At 39.4% G+C, this 19,555-nt stretch overlaps 1 protein-coding gene across 13 annotated transcripts in view; it reads right to left on the reverse strand.

Moving 5' to 3' along the window:
* Positions 1 to 19,555, reverse strand: part of SYNE1 (spectrin repeat containing nuclear envelope protein 1) — a 492,337-nt gene that overhangs the window by 51,785 nt on the left and 420,997 nt on the right. For all 13 annotated transcript variants that reach the window (XM_018053370.1, XM_018053378.1, XM_018053374.1 and 10 more), the window contains one exon: positions 17,835 to 18,001. In XM_018053370.1, the coding sequence (XP_017908859.1) occupies positions 17,835 to 18,001 (167 nt within the window). The remainder of the gene's footprint in view (positions 1 to 17,834; positions 18,002 to 19,555) is intronic.

Here is a 19,555-nt window from a genome sequence, read left to right on the forward strand (position 1 = left end):
TCAGTTTAGGAAGTAAATAAAATAGTTAAAGTGGTTTACGTCAAAAGCCTACTTTTAAACAGTGGGGGTGAGAGGCAAGGACTGGATTGCTAAATTCACAAATCGTCATGATGTGAGACAGAAGGAGCTAGAAATGATGTCTTTTCCAACCGAATGATTAGATGGATGCTGCTGCCTCAGAGGATACATGATGAGGAGCAAGCTCTAGGGATTAATGGGGCACAAAGTTTAGGATATGATGAGTCTGGAAATAACAATTCTTAGGTCCAGAAAAGATGACAGAATGTATTGCACTGAGTTACATACTGTGGCATAGAGTTGAAGCCCAATGAAGGATATGTTTCATTCTGAAAGGGGGTGGACTAAGAAGAATGAACTTTAAAAGGTTACAGGAGGAGGAATCATAGGTGAAGAAAAAATAATTAGAAAGGAAGGAGGTGAAGCGGGTAAGTGTAGCAAAAAACTAAAGGTGGGAAAAGTTTCAAGAAAGAACTTGTGGACTGGGGAATAAGACTGATGGTATTTAAGGGTACAAACTTGTCATGAGCAGTAAAAAGCCACATGGATTGAATGCATAGTAAAATGAATATAAATAACAAGAGCGTACTATAATTTCGTACTGTGATAAATATTGCTACAATGGCCACCACATTATATATTATTGATGTATCAAAATAATACATTGTACACCTTAGAATTACAATGCTGTGTATCAAGTACATTCAATTAGAAATAATTTTTAAGTAGTGTCATATATACATGTAAGTGAATCACTTTACACTTGAAACTAACATAATATTGTAAATTTACTAATTAAAAAACAAAAAGCAGTATCAGGACATGGTTATCAGGTGTTTAGAAACCTAGCGTGCCACAGTCAAGTGATCTTAAAAGATGATAAATATTTATTAGTGTGCAGGTTATTGGATATGTCTGCATGTTTCCAAATTTTATGTTACACAAACTAGCTACAAAATTACTTTAGAGTCACTAAAAGTTATCTAAAAATTTAAAAAAAAGAAAAAAATTTTAAAAGAAAGTGTTGGTCAGGATATGATCTAAATGCCCTCTTCACTGGAGTTCACCTGGTTTCCCTCATGAAAGTGTAGCTCCCTAGACCCCCACTGTCCTATGGAGCCAGAACCTCAGGGGATATGGCCAGGGAATTTCCATTTTTAAGAAGCAAGCCTTGGGTGTGGTGAATTGTGGAACCAGAGGTCTGCTGAGTCAAAGGCAGAGCAGGACAGCATGATGAGGCCTAAAGAGAGTCATTAAAGAGGTCTGCTGACCCCAAGTGAGTAGTTTAGCAAGCACCGTGGAAACAGCACACAGGCGGCGTTTGGCTTCAGAAATATGCTTATGATAAAAGAGGAGTGCTGATTATTTTAAGAAAGCAGGCAGGGAAGCTGAGTAAATATGGTTCAAAACAGGTAGAATTATCTGGCTAAAAGAAAAAATTTGATTTTTCGTTCTGTTTAATGCAGTTGAAGGCTTGGAATCACTTTAGAATGTTTTTAGGCAGAGAAAAAGGAACTCATGAGATAAGAGCCAAAGACAAAAGAAAAAGGCGGGAAGTGATACGTGAATATAGATGATGGCGTGAGGACGCACAGGAGGTAGGGTCAAGGGTACAAGGGCGTGGATAGATACATAAGTTTTGAAAGGAATTTCCCAGTGAGGGCAGAGTGTGAGCAGGAGTTTGGGAGGGACACAGATAGTACTTTTCAACTCTGTTAATATCAAGTAACAGCAGCAAAAAACCCTTATGGAGTCCGTGTTGATGGGCTGACACGGCTGCATGTATGCACACGGAATGCTCTGAAAAGAAAGGGGATGGGGAAGGGGAGCACGTGATCAATTATTTCTGATGCAGCCCTCATTTGAAATTCAGTTTTGCTTTTAGACCATAAGCTTTTTAAAAAATATATTGTAGACTTTTTTTGTTCAGGAAATGTGGTCACCTTACTGACACTGCTTATAACAGAAACAAATGGCACATAAGCAAAATACTGCCATTTCCAAGGTGTCAATCCGGCTCGACCAAAGAAGTATCTGCTTGGAAAAAAAATGTCAAGAGCATTATGTCTTTTAAAACTCTAGAGATGTGATAGGGATTTCTCTGGCAGTACAGTGCTTAAGATTCTCTTGATTCTATTGTAGGGGCCACAAGTTCCATCTCTGGTTGGGAAGCTAAGATGCCGCATGCCCAGCAGAAAAAAGAAACAGCAACAAAAACTCTAGGGATGTGATATGTTTCAGGAAGGTATCTGCAACGGAATGTCCTCAAAGATGGATAACCTGCACTCAGAATGACCAAATCTCTCTATTCTGTTACTCCCAGATGGTAAAGAAGGGATTCTCAAGCTAGAATTGGTCGCTTAGGGGTGTCTTCCTACCACACAGGCCAAAGCTAACTCTCTCCCCACCTCCTCGCTCCCATGACTCTCCAGAAAAATCTGACAGGCTTCTCCGGTCAGGAGCCACCTTTCTGAAGAAACTCTCATAACCAAACTATGCTGAGAATTTTTATTCATTTTTAATTGCTTAAAATAGATATCATCACTTCTGTTACATTTTCTGTAAATCAATGTTTACAAAGGAAAATCTAGTCATGATACCTTCACTTTTCCTTTTTGAATGCTTAAAAGGATTTTCACGATGCTCAGTTCTTGATAGTATCTATATTTCATTAATTATAATAAAACCCCTTATGTTTGAATAACATTTTCAGTGTGTAAAGGCATGTTAAGGTGTGTTACCTTACATTGTTTAAAAAATGTGTATTTAAAAATTATATTTATATTCTACAATAGATTCAATCGATAGGGAACAGAAAACATGCATTACAATATATTTCTCATGACTTGTAATTCCATTCCAGATAAGACTTCTCTAATTAGCTTTCTAAGTATAATTTGTACCTGTCTTGAGAGCATTTGAAACATTAGCCTTGAACAATAATTCCAAGCACTTTTACACACAACCCACTCACATTTCTCTCATACATCAGACAAAATTCACCTGAAGGTCGGTTAGAGAAGCTACTGGGTATAAAGTTCAGGATGCATATCCTACTAACAATGATCATGGCACGGGCTTGGGGTTTAACATGACCTTGGCCTTCCTGCCTCAGTGTCCCATATGGAAAGGACAGTCTACAATCAATAAAGCCACTGGAATAGGACTGAAGAGTGGCTCATTGATCTGAGATGTCTGTCTTGGTTTTACCCCAGTTAAGAATGTCCTCGCAGGAACCTCTCCCACTGGACCAGCTTCCTGTCTTCAGATCTGATAGGATGGGAATGCTGACCATGCTTTGGGATGGGGCTTTACAATAAACTTACAATAGCATCAGGCTTTTGTGTGGAGCTAAAGGCTTTGAGTTGGTGATAGACAGGGAGGCCTGGTGTGTTGCAATTCATGGGGTCACAAAGAGTCAGACACAACTGAGCGACTGAACTGAACTGAACTGAAAGGCTTCGAGGGTACCTCACTCAGTGCCTGCTTCCTTCTTGCTGCTGCTGCTGCTGCTAAGTCGCATCAGTTGTGTCCGACTCTGTGCGACCCCATAGGTGGCAGCCCATCAGGCTCCCCCGCCCCTGGGATTCTCCAGGCAAGAACACTGGAGTGGGTTGCCATTTCCTTCTCCAATGCATGAAAGTGAAAAATGAAAGTGAAGTCGCTCAGTCGTGTCCCACTCTTCGTGACCCTGTGGACTGCAGCCCACCAGGCTCCTCCGTCCATGGGATTTTCCAGGCAAGAGTACTGGAGTGGGGTGCCATTGCCTTCTCCTTACTCTTGTTCAAACTCTCTGTTGTTATTTATGCTCGTGTTCTTCCTTCCCATGGGAAATTCCCTGGAAAGCTAGAACTGTGAATTTCTACTTTGAGTTTTCTCTTTCCATTTTTGGCTGCCATACTAAGCTCAGTACCTTGCACAAAGCTGGGTTCTATTTAAATATCTACTTTCCCTGATGGCTCAGAGGGTAAAGAATTTGCCTGCAATGCAGGAAGACACAGCAGATACAGGGTCAATCTTTGAGTCAGGAAGATCCCCTGGAGAAGGAAATGGCAACCCATTTTAGTATTCTTGCCTGAAAAATCCCATGGACAGAGGAGTCTGGCGGGCTACTGCCTAACAGGTCACAAAGAGTCGGACCCGAATGAGTGACTAAGCAAGCAAGCAAACATTAATAACTGGTATTCTAACTAAAATATTTTTATTTTGTTAACATATTTTATTTGACATTAAATGTATACTTAAATTTTCTTCCAGATCATTTGCTAATGATATATTTGTTAAGGACAAAAATTAATTGATTTTCTTGGTTCAAAATTCACTTACAAAAATGATCCAAGACACAAAGGCTATGAATAAACACTGTTCCACCGGATATTATCTACAGTAGCCAAATAATTTACAGATCAGTAATCCTGTATAGTATTGAAGGAGTTCCAGTAGTCAGAGCAGTTAGTGTAATATGCCAAGGGCATTGTGACATGGAAATGCTTGTTCATATAGTCCATTAAGGACAAGTTCCTCTTTCAGATGAATGTGTAAATCTTAGTAAAGTCAGGGAGGTTGAACGCTTAAGTGGTTCTCCCTTCCCATTTTAAAAAAAGTGCACTTTACCACAAATAGCAAAATACATTGCGTGTGTAAGTGTTGGGGCTGGGGGAAGGGTGCTGATATGAGCTGAGACGAGGTGGGGGATAAAGTCCCCATACATCACCCTTGAGCTATTAAAGTTGATATTGGTGGGACAAGGGATCATTCTTTTTTCAGAGAAATGTCCTACTTTTTTTTTTTCATTATTTCTTTAAAGGCAACTTTGACTAAAGTGTCAACAATAGTTTTATTTATCTATCATTGTAAGAAGCTTGAGCAACATTCTTTTTGGTAGCATCCAGGATTATAATTCAAAATAAGTGTTTACGGATGTCACTTGTCTGGGTAAGTTTAGCAAACCTGGTCTATCTGTAAGTCCCTGCACCTGGTCCCTCCTTCAGAGTCTCCTGTGTTTCCTGAGTATTTGATCTTTCTTGCGAAGGGTTCTAATACCAAATCCAGTTGTACGGCTTCTTAATATTGCCACATGAATACACACATATACGCATACATACATACACATTTCATATATACCTCACTACTTTCCTTCAGACAAATTTAGTATTACATACACCAAAACCAAAAAAAAAAAAAAAATTCATGTGCTCAATATATCAGAACCAAAAGTACCATTAATAAATTCTACCCATCAGTAGGGGTTTATTTGGGTGATGTTATGGTACAAAAAAAAAGTTGAAAAATAAAGTGAAAATTCCTGATGTAATGTTATTCTAACTGAATAAAAATCATTAGGTAAATATCTGCATTATGCACTAAATTACCATTTTAGACATGCATTTCCCCATTTGCACATACGTTTGAAAACCTTTATACTAGTCAGTGACCAATACCTACTGCCATACCTAAAGAGAAACAACTTTCTCTCATACACACAACCCTCCAGGCTGCTGAAACATGAGAGATTATTTTATTTCATAAAGGGAACACTTTCAGTTACAAAGCTGTGAACTGGCCATGACTGAATTTTAGTTTTAGCAGCAGCCGTCCTTGAAATAACAGATGATGGACTGACAGGATCTTTCCATTGGACCTTGTTTCTGAATCCCTTTCCTGTGTCTCAGACTCTCTACTGTAACCATACCCCTCATGTGACGATCCTAATCCAGAGACAACTGGATACCGAGCCATGACAAAGCCCGTTAACCTTTCCATCTAGCTTCACAGGCCAGCAGAGGGACAAGAAAAACTAACAAATAACTCTTAGGAGTGCATGGCCAACAACCTCCTAACACCAGTCAGCCCCACTTCACACCGGCAAAAACAATTATGGACTAAAACACCAGCATCCATCCTATCACCCCTACGTAACAAGAAAGTTATGCCCAAGGGAAGAAACTCAAGGAGGTGCCTGCCTTGCGACATTGCAGTTACAGTCCGGGAGGTCTGCATCCGCACAGCCATCGTCTGCCATCCTCGGGCCACAAGAATCTTCCGCCACCACCATGAAGTATCCACTTGCAAAAGTTAGGTTTGCAGAGCAAAAGGCTGAATCTTGAGTGGGGATGAAAGGTTCCCTGGTCTGTGTATGGAAGTATGAAAATGCTCCCTCCAGACAAATGTTGGTAAGTCTCTGCCTGATAATATGACACTGAGCAGTGAGTGACAAGTGGTCATGCTTCTAAATAAAACCTACATTCATTAACATGTGCCAGGCTTGATCTCCTGGAATGTAGGCCACGAGGGTAAGAAGGGGAAAGGCTCAGGGTAATCTGGAAGGAGGGGGAGGCTCCAGGTCTAAAGAAAGAAGGGAGCAGAAATAAGACTGGCTGCAGACATCGCCATTCTGGAAGGACCTTCCCCCTTTTCTAGCAGGCAGTCTGTTCAAGTTGGAAAAGATATTTGAAAAGACAAATGACCCAAACACAAACAAGCAAAACTGCCACAAGTACAGCAAACTGTAATAGCAAAAAGGAGCAACTTCTATTTTTCTTCAGTTTGCTTGCCAGCTAAGTGATGTAAGTAGGAGTCTAAGGGGTTGTTTGGGAAGATGGGATGGGCAAGAAATTCTGCTCAAAAGTGATTGGTCTTCACCTTGACAAATTACTCATCCTCTCAGTACTTCAATTATATGGTGTAAAAGGTTATCAGGAGGATTAAATGAGGTGGTACCTGTAAACCACTTAGCACCTCCCTGACTGTAATTGCAATGTTGAAAGGCAGGCACCTCCTTGACTTTCTTCCTTTGGGCATAACTTTCTCGTTACTGGGGGTGATAGGATGGATGCTGGCGTTTTAATCCATAATTGTTTTTGCCAGTGTGAAGTGGGGCTGACTGGTGTTAGGAGGTTGTTGGCCATGGACTCCTAAGAGTTATTCTTAGCACAATATATTTATTCCAATGAACTAAATACAAGGCAAAGCTTTATAGACAATTTGAGCAGGAAAAGGAATGAAGAAATACTATTCTCCACTTACCTCAACCTTTGTCCTTTTAAAACTAATGCTATAAAGTGACAAAAATAACATGTTCATTTTAAGGTAATTAAAAAAAAATGTTCATTTGCTTTGTGGAATTTCAGTTAACTTGGGGGGGGGGATGGAATTGCAAGAATTTCTAAATTTTCTGCACTGATTCTATATAAACTTCATAATTTAAGCTTTTAAAGAAATAAGCTCCCAAGTGATTCATTACTGGTAATTAAAAAAAGAAATGTGACCAATGCTGTCTGCTTTAAATCCTTTGAGGATTTTAAAATACATATACACAAATGACTTATGAATAAATAAATAGGCAATAAACGTTTGCTAAGCTTTTTTTTAAGGCCAATATAATGAGTTTTAACTAAAATAAAACAAGGCACTTGGTTCTAGTTATATGAGTTGATTGCTTTTAAAATAATTATACATTTTCTCTATAAAAGAAACAAACCTGAATTTTTACATTAAAAAAATCCAGAAAACTTAGTTAAAAATAAAATTATTTTTAAAATGCTATTAAAGATATAATATTTTTATTCTTTATAAAACAATCACTTCACTGACATATTATTTTCATCAAGATGGAAAATATTGGTTGCAATTCCATAATAGAAGGTAAATTTGTTTTTTCTTGATTACTACCAACATTAAAAAAAACTGAGACCTTTAAAATTTGTTACTGTCATTATTTCCTTAGAAAATTCCCTTTTACTATATTTGCATTTTCCCATGGGTTAATTTTTTTTCCATGTTCACTATTCTTAGCACAATATATTTATTCCAATGAACTAAATATAAGGCAAGGCTTTGCAGACATGTTTATCATAGTAGCAAAAAATGACAATAATATAAAGTTTCATCAGTAGGGAAAATACTAGATAAGTCACATTATATAAAACTATGGAATGATCTAAAAGAATAAGATTGGCACATCGAGTATATGAGAGTATACATGATCCTTTCCCCTGTGTTGTCTCACTGGAGAAGTGGCAGTTATTTTAATGAACAGTTTGAAAATGAGGAATCCAGGACTCAGAGAGGTTATACAGTAAGCCCTAGGTCACACAGCCAGAGCAAGGTGATCTAAAGCTAAGATGGTGTCATTTCTGAGCTTGCTGCATCAAAGCATTTCCGATTCTGGCCTGACTTTTCTGAATGGATCACCATGAGGTAATACCAGCCACAAATTCCAAGAATTACGTTTTCTTTTTCTTCTAGTTTGGGCAGAGCTCCCACTGGACTGAAATTCCTACTGGGGGCAGCTGATTCAACTTTGCAAAGCCCTCCTTATTCTCCATGAGCCTCTAAACTCCCTCTAGGATGAGAGCTGACATTTATTGATTGAGCTGCTTCACTGTGCTAAGTGGTTTACAGGTACCACCTCATTTAATCCTCCTGATAACCTTTTACACCATATAATTGAAGTACTGAGAGGATGAGTAATTCATCAAATATCACAGTGCAGGTGAAGCAGAAACATTTTATAATTCAAGCAAGTGAAGCCCCGAGCCCAGGCTCTGCTGTACTACTATCTGCATGTAGGGTGCTTTTCACATGCTGTGTCTCAGGCTGAGAAGCTCAACAAAACACTGGAGGGACTACTACCTGCAAAGAACTACATTAGGTTCTGGGGTTACTGTGGCCATCAAGCTTGATACACTGAACATTTCAACAGAGGAAAGAAACTTTCAGTAATCTTCAAAACGGGATATTGATTATAAACAAGGGAACTGCTACCAACTGTGTACAGAAAGCCTAGATAAGAAGTAAAGTACAGTAAGTAAAGTCGCTCAGTCGTGTCCGACTCTTTGCGACCCCATGGACACCAGGCTCCTCCGTCCATGGGATTTTCTAGGCAAGAGTACTGGAGTGGGTTGCCTTCTCCTTCTCCAGGGAACTTCCCAACCCAGGGATCGAACCTAGGTCTACCCGCATTGTAGACAGACGCTTTAGCTTTACCGTCTGAGCCACCAGATAAGAAGGGTGTGATCTAATCTGGAGAAAAGGAAGAACATGAAGAATTAGGAGCTGGCTGGTCCAGACAGAGAGAGAGGGGGCAGGAAGATGAAACAGAAGAGGGGAGGCTCTCAGGTGAAGAGCCCTGAATCCTTGCTTTATCACTCTTATGTTTGGGGAATCCTTTTCTTTTTCATCTTTATATCCCCAGAGGTGTCTGGAAACTATGCCCGACTACCTGCTTTGGTAATAAGATGTTACTGGAATCTATTATGTTTCTCTACATACTGCCTAAGGCTGCTTTGGGGATTTTTTGGCAGAGGGCTTTGTCAGAGGCTGTTCTGCCCACAAAGCCTTGAATATTAGTCATATAGTAATCCAGTCCTGAGAGAGTTTGCAGCTTCTGCCATGTGGCAATATGCAGAGGAAGTATTAATACTTAATACACTTTTGTATACAGGAGGCATTCCATAGTTTTTAAAAACTGTATTTGTTTTTCCTGTTTTTGAGATCCATGAATTATGGTAAAGTGGACACGATCAAGCAGGAGATGGCAAGAGTGAACATCAACATCTTAGGAATCAGTAAACTAAAATGGATGGGAATAGGCGAATTTAATTCAGACGGCCATTACATCCATTACTATGGGCAAGCTGCTGCTGCTGCTAAGTCGCTTCAGTCGTGTCCAACTCTGTGTGACCCATGCTGCTGCTGCTAAGTCGCTTCAGTCGTGTCTGACACTGTGAGACCCCATAGATGGCAGCCCATCAGGCTCCCCCATCCCTGGGATTCTCCAGGCAAGAACACCGGAGTGGGTTTCCATTTCCTTCTCCAGTGCAGGAAAGTGAAAAAAAAAAGTGAAGTCGCTCAGTCGTGTCCGACTCGTCGCGACCCCATGGACTGTTACCAGGCTCCTCTGTCCATGGGATTTTCCAGGCAAGAGTACTGGACTGGGGTGCCATTGCCTTCTCCACTATGGGCAAGAATCCCCTAGAAAAAATGAAGTAGCTCTCGTAGTTAACGAAAGAGTCCAAAATTCAGTGCTTGGGTGCAATCTCAAAAACAACAGAATGATTTCGGTTTGGTTCCAAGGCAAATCATTCAGTATCATAAGTAATCCAAGTCTGTGCCCCAAACACAAATGCTGAAGAAGCTTAAGTTGACTGGTTCTATAAAGACCTACAAGATCTTCTAGAATGACACCCAAAACAATGTCGTTTTCATCACAAGGGACTGGAATGCAAAAGTAGGAAGTCAAAGATACCTGGAGTAACGGCAAGTTTGGTCTTGGAGTACAAAACGAAGCAGGGCAAAGGCTAACAGAGTTTTGTCAAGAGAACACATTGGTCATAGCAAACATCCTCTTCCAACAATACAAGAGAAGTCTCTACACAGGGACATCACCAGATCGTCAATACCAAAATGAGACTGACTATATTCTTTGCACTTAAAGATGGAGAAATTCTAAATAGTCAGCAAGAACAAGACCCAGAGCTGACTGTGGCTCAGCTCCTTACTGTAAAATTCAGACTTAAATTGAAGAAAGTAGGAAAAACCACTATGTGATTCAGGTATGACCTAAATCAAGTTCCTATGATTATACAGTGGAGGCAACAAATAGATTCAAGGGATGAGATCTGATAGAAAGAGTGCCTGAAGAACTATGGACAGAGGTTCATGACATTGTAAAGGAGGTGACCAAAATGATCCCAAAGAAAAAGAAATGCAAAGCAGAGTGGAGGCCTTACAAATAACTGAAAGAGAAGAGAAGCGAAAGGCAAGGGAGAAAGGGAAAGATATACCCAACTGAATGCAGAGTTCTAGAGAACAACAAGGAGAGATAAGAAGGTCTTCTTAAATGAACAGTGCAAAGAAGTAGAGGAAAACAATAGAAAAGGAAACTAACGATCTCTTCTAGAAAATTGGAGATATCAAGGGAACATTTCATGCAAGGATGGGCACAATAAAGGACAGAAACAGTACGGACCTAACAAAAGCAAAAGAGCTTAAGAAGAGGTGTAAGAATACACAGAAGAAATTTACAAAAAAGATCTTAATGACCCAGATAACCATGAAGGTGTGGTCATTCACCTAGAGCCAGACAACCTGGAGTCTGAAGTCAAGTGGGCCTTAGGAAGCATCACTACAAACAAGGCTAGTGGAGGTGATGGAATTCCAGCTGAGCTATTTAAAACTTCTAAAGTAGAATGCTATAAAAGTGCTGCATTCAATATGCAAGAAAATTTGGAATACTCAGCAATGAGTGGCCACAGGACTGGAAAAGGTCAGTTTGCATTCTAATCTCAAAGAATGGCAGTGCCAAAGAATGTTCTAACTACCAAACAATTGTGCTCATTTCATACGCTAGTAAGGTTATGCTCAAAATCCTTCAAGCTGGGCTTTAGCACTACGTGAACTGAGAACTTGCAGATGTACAAGCTGGATTTAGAAAAGGCAGAGATCAAATTGCCAACATATGCTGGATCATAGAGAAATCAGGGGAATTCCAGAAAAACATTTACTTCTGCTTCATCAACTACATTAAAGCCTTTAATGGTGTGGATCACAACAAACTGTGGAAAATTCTTAAAGAGATGGGAATACCAGACCACCTCACCTGTCTCCTGAGAAATCTGTAGGCAGGTCAAGAAGCAACAGTTAAAACTGAACATGGAACAATGGACTGGTTCAAAATTGGGAAAGGAGTACGACAAGGCTGTATATTGTTGTCCTGCTTATTTAACTTATGTGCAGAGTACATCATGTGAAATGCTAGGCTGGATGAATCACAAAATGGAATTAAGATTGCCAGGAGAAATATCAACAACCTCAGATATGCAGATGATACCACTCTAGTGGCAGAAAATGAAGAGGAACTCAAGAGACTCTTGTTGAGGGTCAATGAGGAAGTGAAAAAGATGGCTTAAAACTCATCATTCAAAGAACTAAGATCATGGCACCTTGTTTCATCATTTCATGGCAAATAGAAAGGGAAAAGATGGAACTACTGAGAGATTTTATTTTCTTGGGCTCTAAAATCACTGCAGGTGGTGACTACAGGCATGAAATTAAAAGACACTTGCTCCTTGGAAGGAAAGCTATGACAAACCTAGATATCCTATTAAAAAGCAGAGACATTACTTTGCCAACAAAGGTCCATATAGTCAGGGCTATGATTTTTTTTCAGTAGTGATGTACATATGTGAGAGTTGGGCAGTAAAGAAGGCTGAGTGCTGAAGAATTTAATGCTTAGGAACTGTGGTGCTGGAGAAGACTCTTGAGAGTCCCTTGGACAGCATGGAAATCAAACCAATCAATCCTAAATGAAATCAACCCTGAAGATTCACTGGGAGGACTGATGTTGAAGCTCCAATCCTTTGGCTACTTGATTCAAAGAGCCGACTCATTGGGAAAGACCTTGATGTTGGGAAAGATTGACGGCAAAAGGAGAAGCGAGCAACAGAGGATGAGATGGTTGGATGGCATTACCGACTCAACGGATGTGAATTTGAACAAACTCAGAGATAGTGAAGGACTATCGGGTGTGTTGCAATTCATGGGGTCACAAAGAGTTGGACACAACTTAGTGACTGAGCAACAACAATGATGAAAGGTGCAGAGTTCTGTGAACATACTAAAATTCACTGAATTGAATACTGTTGATAGATAAGTTGTATGGTATGTGAATTATATCTCAATAAAGCTATTATTAAAATAATAACTTTACTGGATTCCCTGGTAACTTGGATGGTAAAGAATCTGCCTGCAATGCAGGAGACCTGGGTTTGATCCCTAGGTTGGAAAGATCCCCTGAAGTAGGAAATGGCAAGCCACTCCAGTATTCTTGCCTGAGAAATCCCATGGACAGAGGAGCCTGGAGGGCAAATGTCCATAGGATCTCAAAGAGTTGGGGGACTAACAATTTCATTATTGAAGTAACACATAACTAATGTGTGCTTTGTTTTGGTAATGAGTATTTTAGGTTTGGTGAGGAGAGAAGAATATTCTTCTATTGGAGAGTCCAGTTAACTAAAAATAGGAAAGTCATCACAACAGAGTAAACAACTTGAATCTGACCTTCCTAGATACCAAGATGGGAAATGTTGAATAAAGCATTCTCTATTTATTAGAAGCTCTGAACAACTAAGGCTACAGGACATTTTCTGTCAGTCCAGGCTCTGGAAAATTGCCATTTGGGTTTTTGCATAGGGTTCAGAAATGAGAGCTAGAATCCTTGAAGACAGTATTACAGAAATTATCAGTTACACTGATGACTGTTAATTACATCGACTCTTAATTAAAGGTGAAAGCTCAGAAATGATTTTTTCTAGGCTAGCACTGACCAACAGAGCTTTCTGGGATGATGAAAATGTTCTGTGTCTGCAGTATCCAATAAGGTGGCCATTATCCTCGTCTGATTTCTGAGCACTGGAAATGTGCCTTGTGCAACTGACCATAATTAAAACTAAATTCTAAATGAATTGTATTCCATTTCAGCTCATTTAAATAGCCCATTAAATAGCATGTAGCCAGTCACTGTTACGTTGGACTGAGTAGGACTAGAAAGCATACTGGAACGTTATCCATTGAGCCCTAAAAATAACTGCAAATTTTTTTGTTATCTTAAAAAGCTGACAATGCTTGGTGACAGTTTAAAAATTCAATGCAAAACACATCTACTGTGCACTTAGAATGGTTTAAACTAGCTAATCAACTAGTAATAGGAAGCTGACTCAAAGTTATGCATTCTATTCGTACATAACAGGTTATTATCTGTGAATCTTCTTTCTTCCCGTCCCCCCCATTTTCTGTTAGCTGGAAAGCTGTTAACCTGAAAATATGATCATCTTCAATAACTTCTCTATTCCCCAAAAAGCACCAAAACAACATAAAAATATCAAAAGACAAGTTATGTTCTGCTTTAATGAATCAATGTTAAAAAATTTTTTTAGAAGAGGGAGGCGGATGGAATGAGACTGAATCATAGAAACTTGTATTTCAACTGGCAGGTCACAGTTGAAGACGGGTGTGGGAGATGGCATCTAGCCTGTGCACTAGCAAAATGCCAGTAAGCCAAACAATGGAAAGAAAGCAAATGTGATGGCTGAGAGCCATTTAGGAGACACTCCAAGAACTATGAATTCAGCGTGGCCTTAAACCTCAGGACAAACCAACAGTCAATATGTCATACCGTCCATGTTGGAAAGAGACAATTAGAAATGGACAATAGGTATTACATCTGTGTATCAGTCATGTCCGACTCTTAGTGACCCCATGGACTGTAGCCCACCAGGCTCCTCTGTCCATGAGGTTCTCCAGGCAAGAATACTGGAGTGGCTTGGATTTCCTAACCTAGGGGATCGTCCCAACCCAGGGATTGAACCCATGTCTCTTGAGTCTCCTGCATCACAGGCAGATACTTTACTGGGCCACCTAGGAAGCCTGTATACCCTGTATTCACTTGATTCAAATTTACTGATACGTCTTTGGAAGAATAAACTAAGTAATATCTAAAAAAATTCTTGATTGAATAAACTATACAGAGGACTTCCTAAGTAGTCCAGTGGTTAAGACTCTTCCCTTCTAATGCAGGGGTGAAAGTTCAGTTCCTGGTAGGGGAACTAAGATCCCACAGGCCATGTCATGTGGCCAAAAATACCCCCAAAAAACAAAAATGAACAAACAAAACTAGACAGAAAAGTTATAAATAAGCATGAATTTGAGGAGTAAACACCTAGTTCATTTTATATAATGTTGTCTAACAGCTGGGCATACACTAAACTAATTGCTTGTGATTAAATTTTATTAAATTAAAAAAATTTTGATTTCATGCAGCCCCATATTCCACAGCATTGAAGCACTAAAAATTGGAAAAGAATATTAGCTACTTTAACATGGCATTGCAAATTACCATGGATCACATGGCAATGCAAATCAATCTTTGAGTCATAATCCGACCAAAAAAAATCCAGGGATGTTTACCAAGTAGGTGGCTTCCCAAAGAAGGGTATTTTTTAGCACAAAGGCTTCAGATCCTCCCTCTGAAATAAGGTTTGGTTATCAGTGCCTGAGAGTGAGGCTAAACATGGTATTGAGGTTCTAAAACCTACATATGCCTAAATACTTCAAGTAGTTTAAGCTGAACCGTTAAGTTTCCATTTCTTTATATACTTTTATCAGGGCATTTAGTGAGTCATTTTACTTGAATTCTTTGCATGTCTATATGCCCACTTGAAGAAAAGGGCCTCTGTCTTTGTATCCCCGAAATGTCTCACAGTCACTATCAGTCCTTTACAAACAGAACCGGAAAGTTCGGTTATAGAAATAAATTGTTGTCATTGTTCGGCCACTAAATCAGTCTGACTCTTGAGACCCCACAGACTGTAGCCTGCCAAGCTCCTCTGTCTACGGGATTTCCCAGGCAACAATACTGGGGTGGGTTGTCATTTCTTCTTCAAGGGATCTTCCTGACCCAGGGATCGAACTCACGTCTCCTGCATTGGCAGGTGGGTTCTTTATCACGAAGGCACCAGGAAGTCCTGTAGAAATAAATAACAACCTAATTTCCTTTTAATTGCATTTCTTAGAACAGGGACAAAGAAGTCACAAACTTGCCAGGCAGAACTGTGCAGGGCATGGGCTGTAGAGTCAAAGAATGCAGACTCTGCCACTCAGTATGTGCATGACCAGGAGCAAGCCTGAGCCTCAGTATTCCACACCTGGAAAATGGGTATAACAATAATACCCATCTCAAAGGATGTTGTAAACACATAAGAAGATGCACATGAAGCCTAGAGCATGGTCACTGGGACAAGCTAAAGGTTCAGTGTTAGCTACTAGAGTCCTACTGTCTAACATTTTAAAACCTGGGTAACACTTGTTCCCTTTTTATTATATACTTACTAAAATTATAGCCTCATCTGCTTCATAAATTAGACCCTTTTTGATAACTCCCTTATAGAAAAAACCTAAACTAAATGTTTTCAAAATCAACATATGGAATTGTCATGCCCATATGCAGTTTTTAGGGGCACACAGTATTCAAAAGGCACTATTTCACATCTACCTTCACCGTTAGGGGAAATAATCCAGATTTTTTATAAAGTGTATTGTGGGATGGCTCCAAAACAACTGTGAATCAGAAGCATTTGTGACATTCTAACTCTCCTAATTTCTATAAAGAAGACTGTCCATTCAAATATTCATCCATACATTCATGCAAATATTTACTGAGTCCAAACTGTGTTCAGGCACTGTTTTTGGTGCTAGTGATAGCCAGTGAACAGAACGGACAAAGACGCCTGCCCTCATGGAGGCTATAGTCCCACATGAAGCAAAGTTCACTTCAAATAAAGCATCTATCCAGCTTTTCCGTTTAAAAATAACCCTTATGTCAAATAACAGAATAGTTCATTCAAGCATATCAGACTTATATACTGCTAGTAAAGCTTCTCAGATATTATTTTTTCTTTTTGACTTTTACATTTCTCTCACTCTGCCTTCTGAAATGGAGCAGAACCCTATGATCCTTGCACCACCCCCCCACCTCCCACCCATGTCCTCTGCCTGCCTTTTGTCTTTGGAAAACCTTAGTCAAAGAATAAGTTTAATCAGAGAAGTAAGAACTGTGGAAACAAAGGAAAATAGAGAAGACTAAATAATAATAATGTGGTCATTAAGCATAGTCAAGGACCTTTAGTCCTTTCTCAAGGGCTATAGATAATATTCTGAGCCATATCCTGTGAGCTGTCTTATAGATACCACAACACCAGGTGGAGAAGTTAACTACATGGTGATCAGACTGTACCCAGAACATGAGTTGTCACAATTCTGAGAACTGGCCACAAAGAAATGGGAACAAATGGACCTTGGCACTGAAGATTAACTGTACCTAAACTAAAACAATCAAAATGACACTGGTCAGACCACCGATGACCAATCTGAAGATGACTGTCGGAGCTGAATGTGCTGTTTCTGCATGTAGCCCCCTCCTTCTGTCTATAAAAGCTCTTGCCTCTTGGTTGCTCTGTGTGTGTGTGTGTGTGTGTGTGTGTGTGTGTGTGTGTGTGGTGGTGCGGGGGGAGTTGGCCTTTGGACAGATGTCCACCCCACCTCCCCAAGTTGGTGGCATCTGAAATAAAGCAAACTTTCCTTTTCACCAACCTGGCCTGTTTATTGCCTTTTGAGCAGTGAGCAGCTGTACCCCACCTCGCCCTTTCAGTAACAATTCACAACAAAAATTGATGTAATATTCCTCTCAGACAAGAAGCAGATGCTTACAGATATCACTAAAGCTAAGTACAAAATACAGTAATGCAGCAGGTTATTTTTACATCTAAGCAAAGTGACAATAATTAGCTTCATTCCCACATCTTACTAATAAGAAATATACTAGGAATATAATTTTATATATTTTATAAATATATATAATATATAAATACACACTGTATGTATAATATAATATATATGTATATATATTTTTTGTCATTTCAGACAAACACACCCTCCACAGATACTTGTCAGTGGTTTCACTCTCTTTCTTATAGGAAGTTGAGTATTATGAAGCCTCAGAATAAAGACTTTTCCCTCGGGAACGGATTTTGTTTGGATATGACTTTCTCTCTTTTAGTTAAATGAAAACACCACTGAATTTGTGAAGCAAGAACGGGAATTTTAAAGTTAATGAAAGTGACATTTATGAGACAAACATGAACTAAAGCGGTGGGGTGAGGAACGCAGAGATTTATCAGATGACTTGCCGCTGAAATGGAAGGTGGCCTGAAGGCGCTGAGATTCTGCACATGTGTCCTGTTGACAGGGGTTCTTTTTACCTGGCTGCCATGAGGTCCAGCAGGTGCTGCCACCGGTCATTGATCTTGCCAAGTTTGTACTCAATCTCAGACGCTTTGCTTTCGTGGCTGGCTCGGGCCAGCCGTTCTCCCATTTGCTGGAGCTGTATTTTGTTCTCTTGGGCAACTGCAATTTCCTCTTGATAATCCTGAGCAATAAATAGCAATCACAGAGGTCAGAAAGCATGCTCTTGATGTAGTCAGCCTAGCTCTACTAGAAACAGGGTAATTACAGTTTTCTACAGCTTGGAAATAGTTTGGGCATCGGGAACGCTATGTGAATATGAGTCCTAGTACACAGGAAGTAATGGTACCTGCTATTTTCAGTATTTAGGCAAAGTCCAGATTTTCAGTACGTAGGCAAAGTGAAGATTGAATTTTTATATAGATGTTTTTAAAGGGAATAGATGTTCTTAAAGGGGGGGCTTTCTTTTTACTTAAAATAGGCATTAAAAAAATATAAGTATATACATAGAAACAAAAGACAAAACTTGAAGAATTTCAACGCTGGGAAGTTATACCTTATTGCTGTAATCACCAACCACGTTATATTTAGAATCAATCCTCCTATAAGTTAACTGCCAAGAGGCTTATAAGATGTGTCTGCATGTATGTATATCTAAATATATATATATGTGTGTGCCTGTGTGAGTGAATGTCGACTGTTACTTGTGTAGAATGTTTTAAAAGATTACTTTCATTTTAAGGAGCTATCCTCTATACGGTGTAAAATACTGATTTTATAACCCATAAATCATTGACATAAGTCTCCTCTTAAAGGATCAGTGGGCCTCAAATTTCCCTCATTTACCCAGTTTCTATAGGAGCTCCTCCGAAAGACTGTTTTAGGTAAGCAGGACAGGCTATCAATACGGTCTATAGTAAGGTCACTGAGATAGACCACTGAACAGTATGATTTAAGGGATGATAAAGGCCATCTCCTCTTGACCCCTATCTGTGCCCCTCTTCCCTCCCCCCAGCCTCTGGACCAATGGTCCTCTTAGTTTCTTGTCATAGTGACAGCATCCAAAATTTAGAATCAACTTTTTCATTTTTGGTTTAAGCTTCTGTTAGGCAGGCAGCAAATATTTTCTCATGAAAATAATATACAAACACAGGTATTATAAGGCTATGGGTATTTCAACCTTCTATTGCTCTAAAATTACCTTGGGAACAGAGTTACCTTTTCAAGTCAGTAAAATGGGCCCCCAAAGAATGGGAGGAGCCAGTGAAATTTCATTCTATTCAGGGTTGAATGCTGTCCTCAGGCTCAGCACCCTACCCACTCACCTTTCTATGTTACTTCAACCCGGTGGGAGTCAAAGACCAATGAAATGAATGCTTATTAATAGTTACAATATGCCATTACAAATTTGAGATCATTTTACTGAGAAATGTTTAATGTCAATGGAATCACTCTAACCCTAGAATAGCACTCATAGTAAAATAATCTGCCTACGTTGTCTTTTAAAGCAAAATGCTGAGTGTTAATGCCAGTAGGTACCCATATCATAGTTACAGTCTGTTTATTAATTTCTTTATCCTAAGTTGAAAAAATTACCAAGGCTATTATTTTTCTTTACAAAAGAGAAACCACATAGTGCAAGCTCATGAAGATTTTTTTAGAGTCCATAACTTATTATATATGTATACAAAATGGTATAGTTGATATTTTAAATGTTTCTAAAGAGTATAACAAAATT

The sequence above is a fragment of the Capra hircus genome, chromosome 9 (assembly GCF_001704415.2).
Source record: "Capra hircus breed San Clemente chromosome 9, ASM170441v1, whole genome shotgun sequence".
Taxonomy (NCBI): domain Eukaryota; kingdom Metazoa; phylum Chordata; class Mammalia; order Artiodactyla; family Bovidae; genus Capra; species Capra hircus.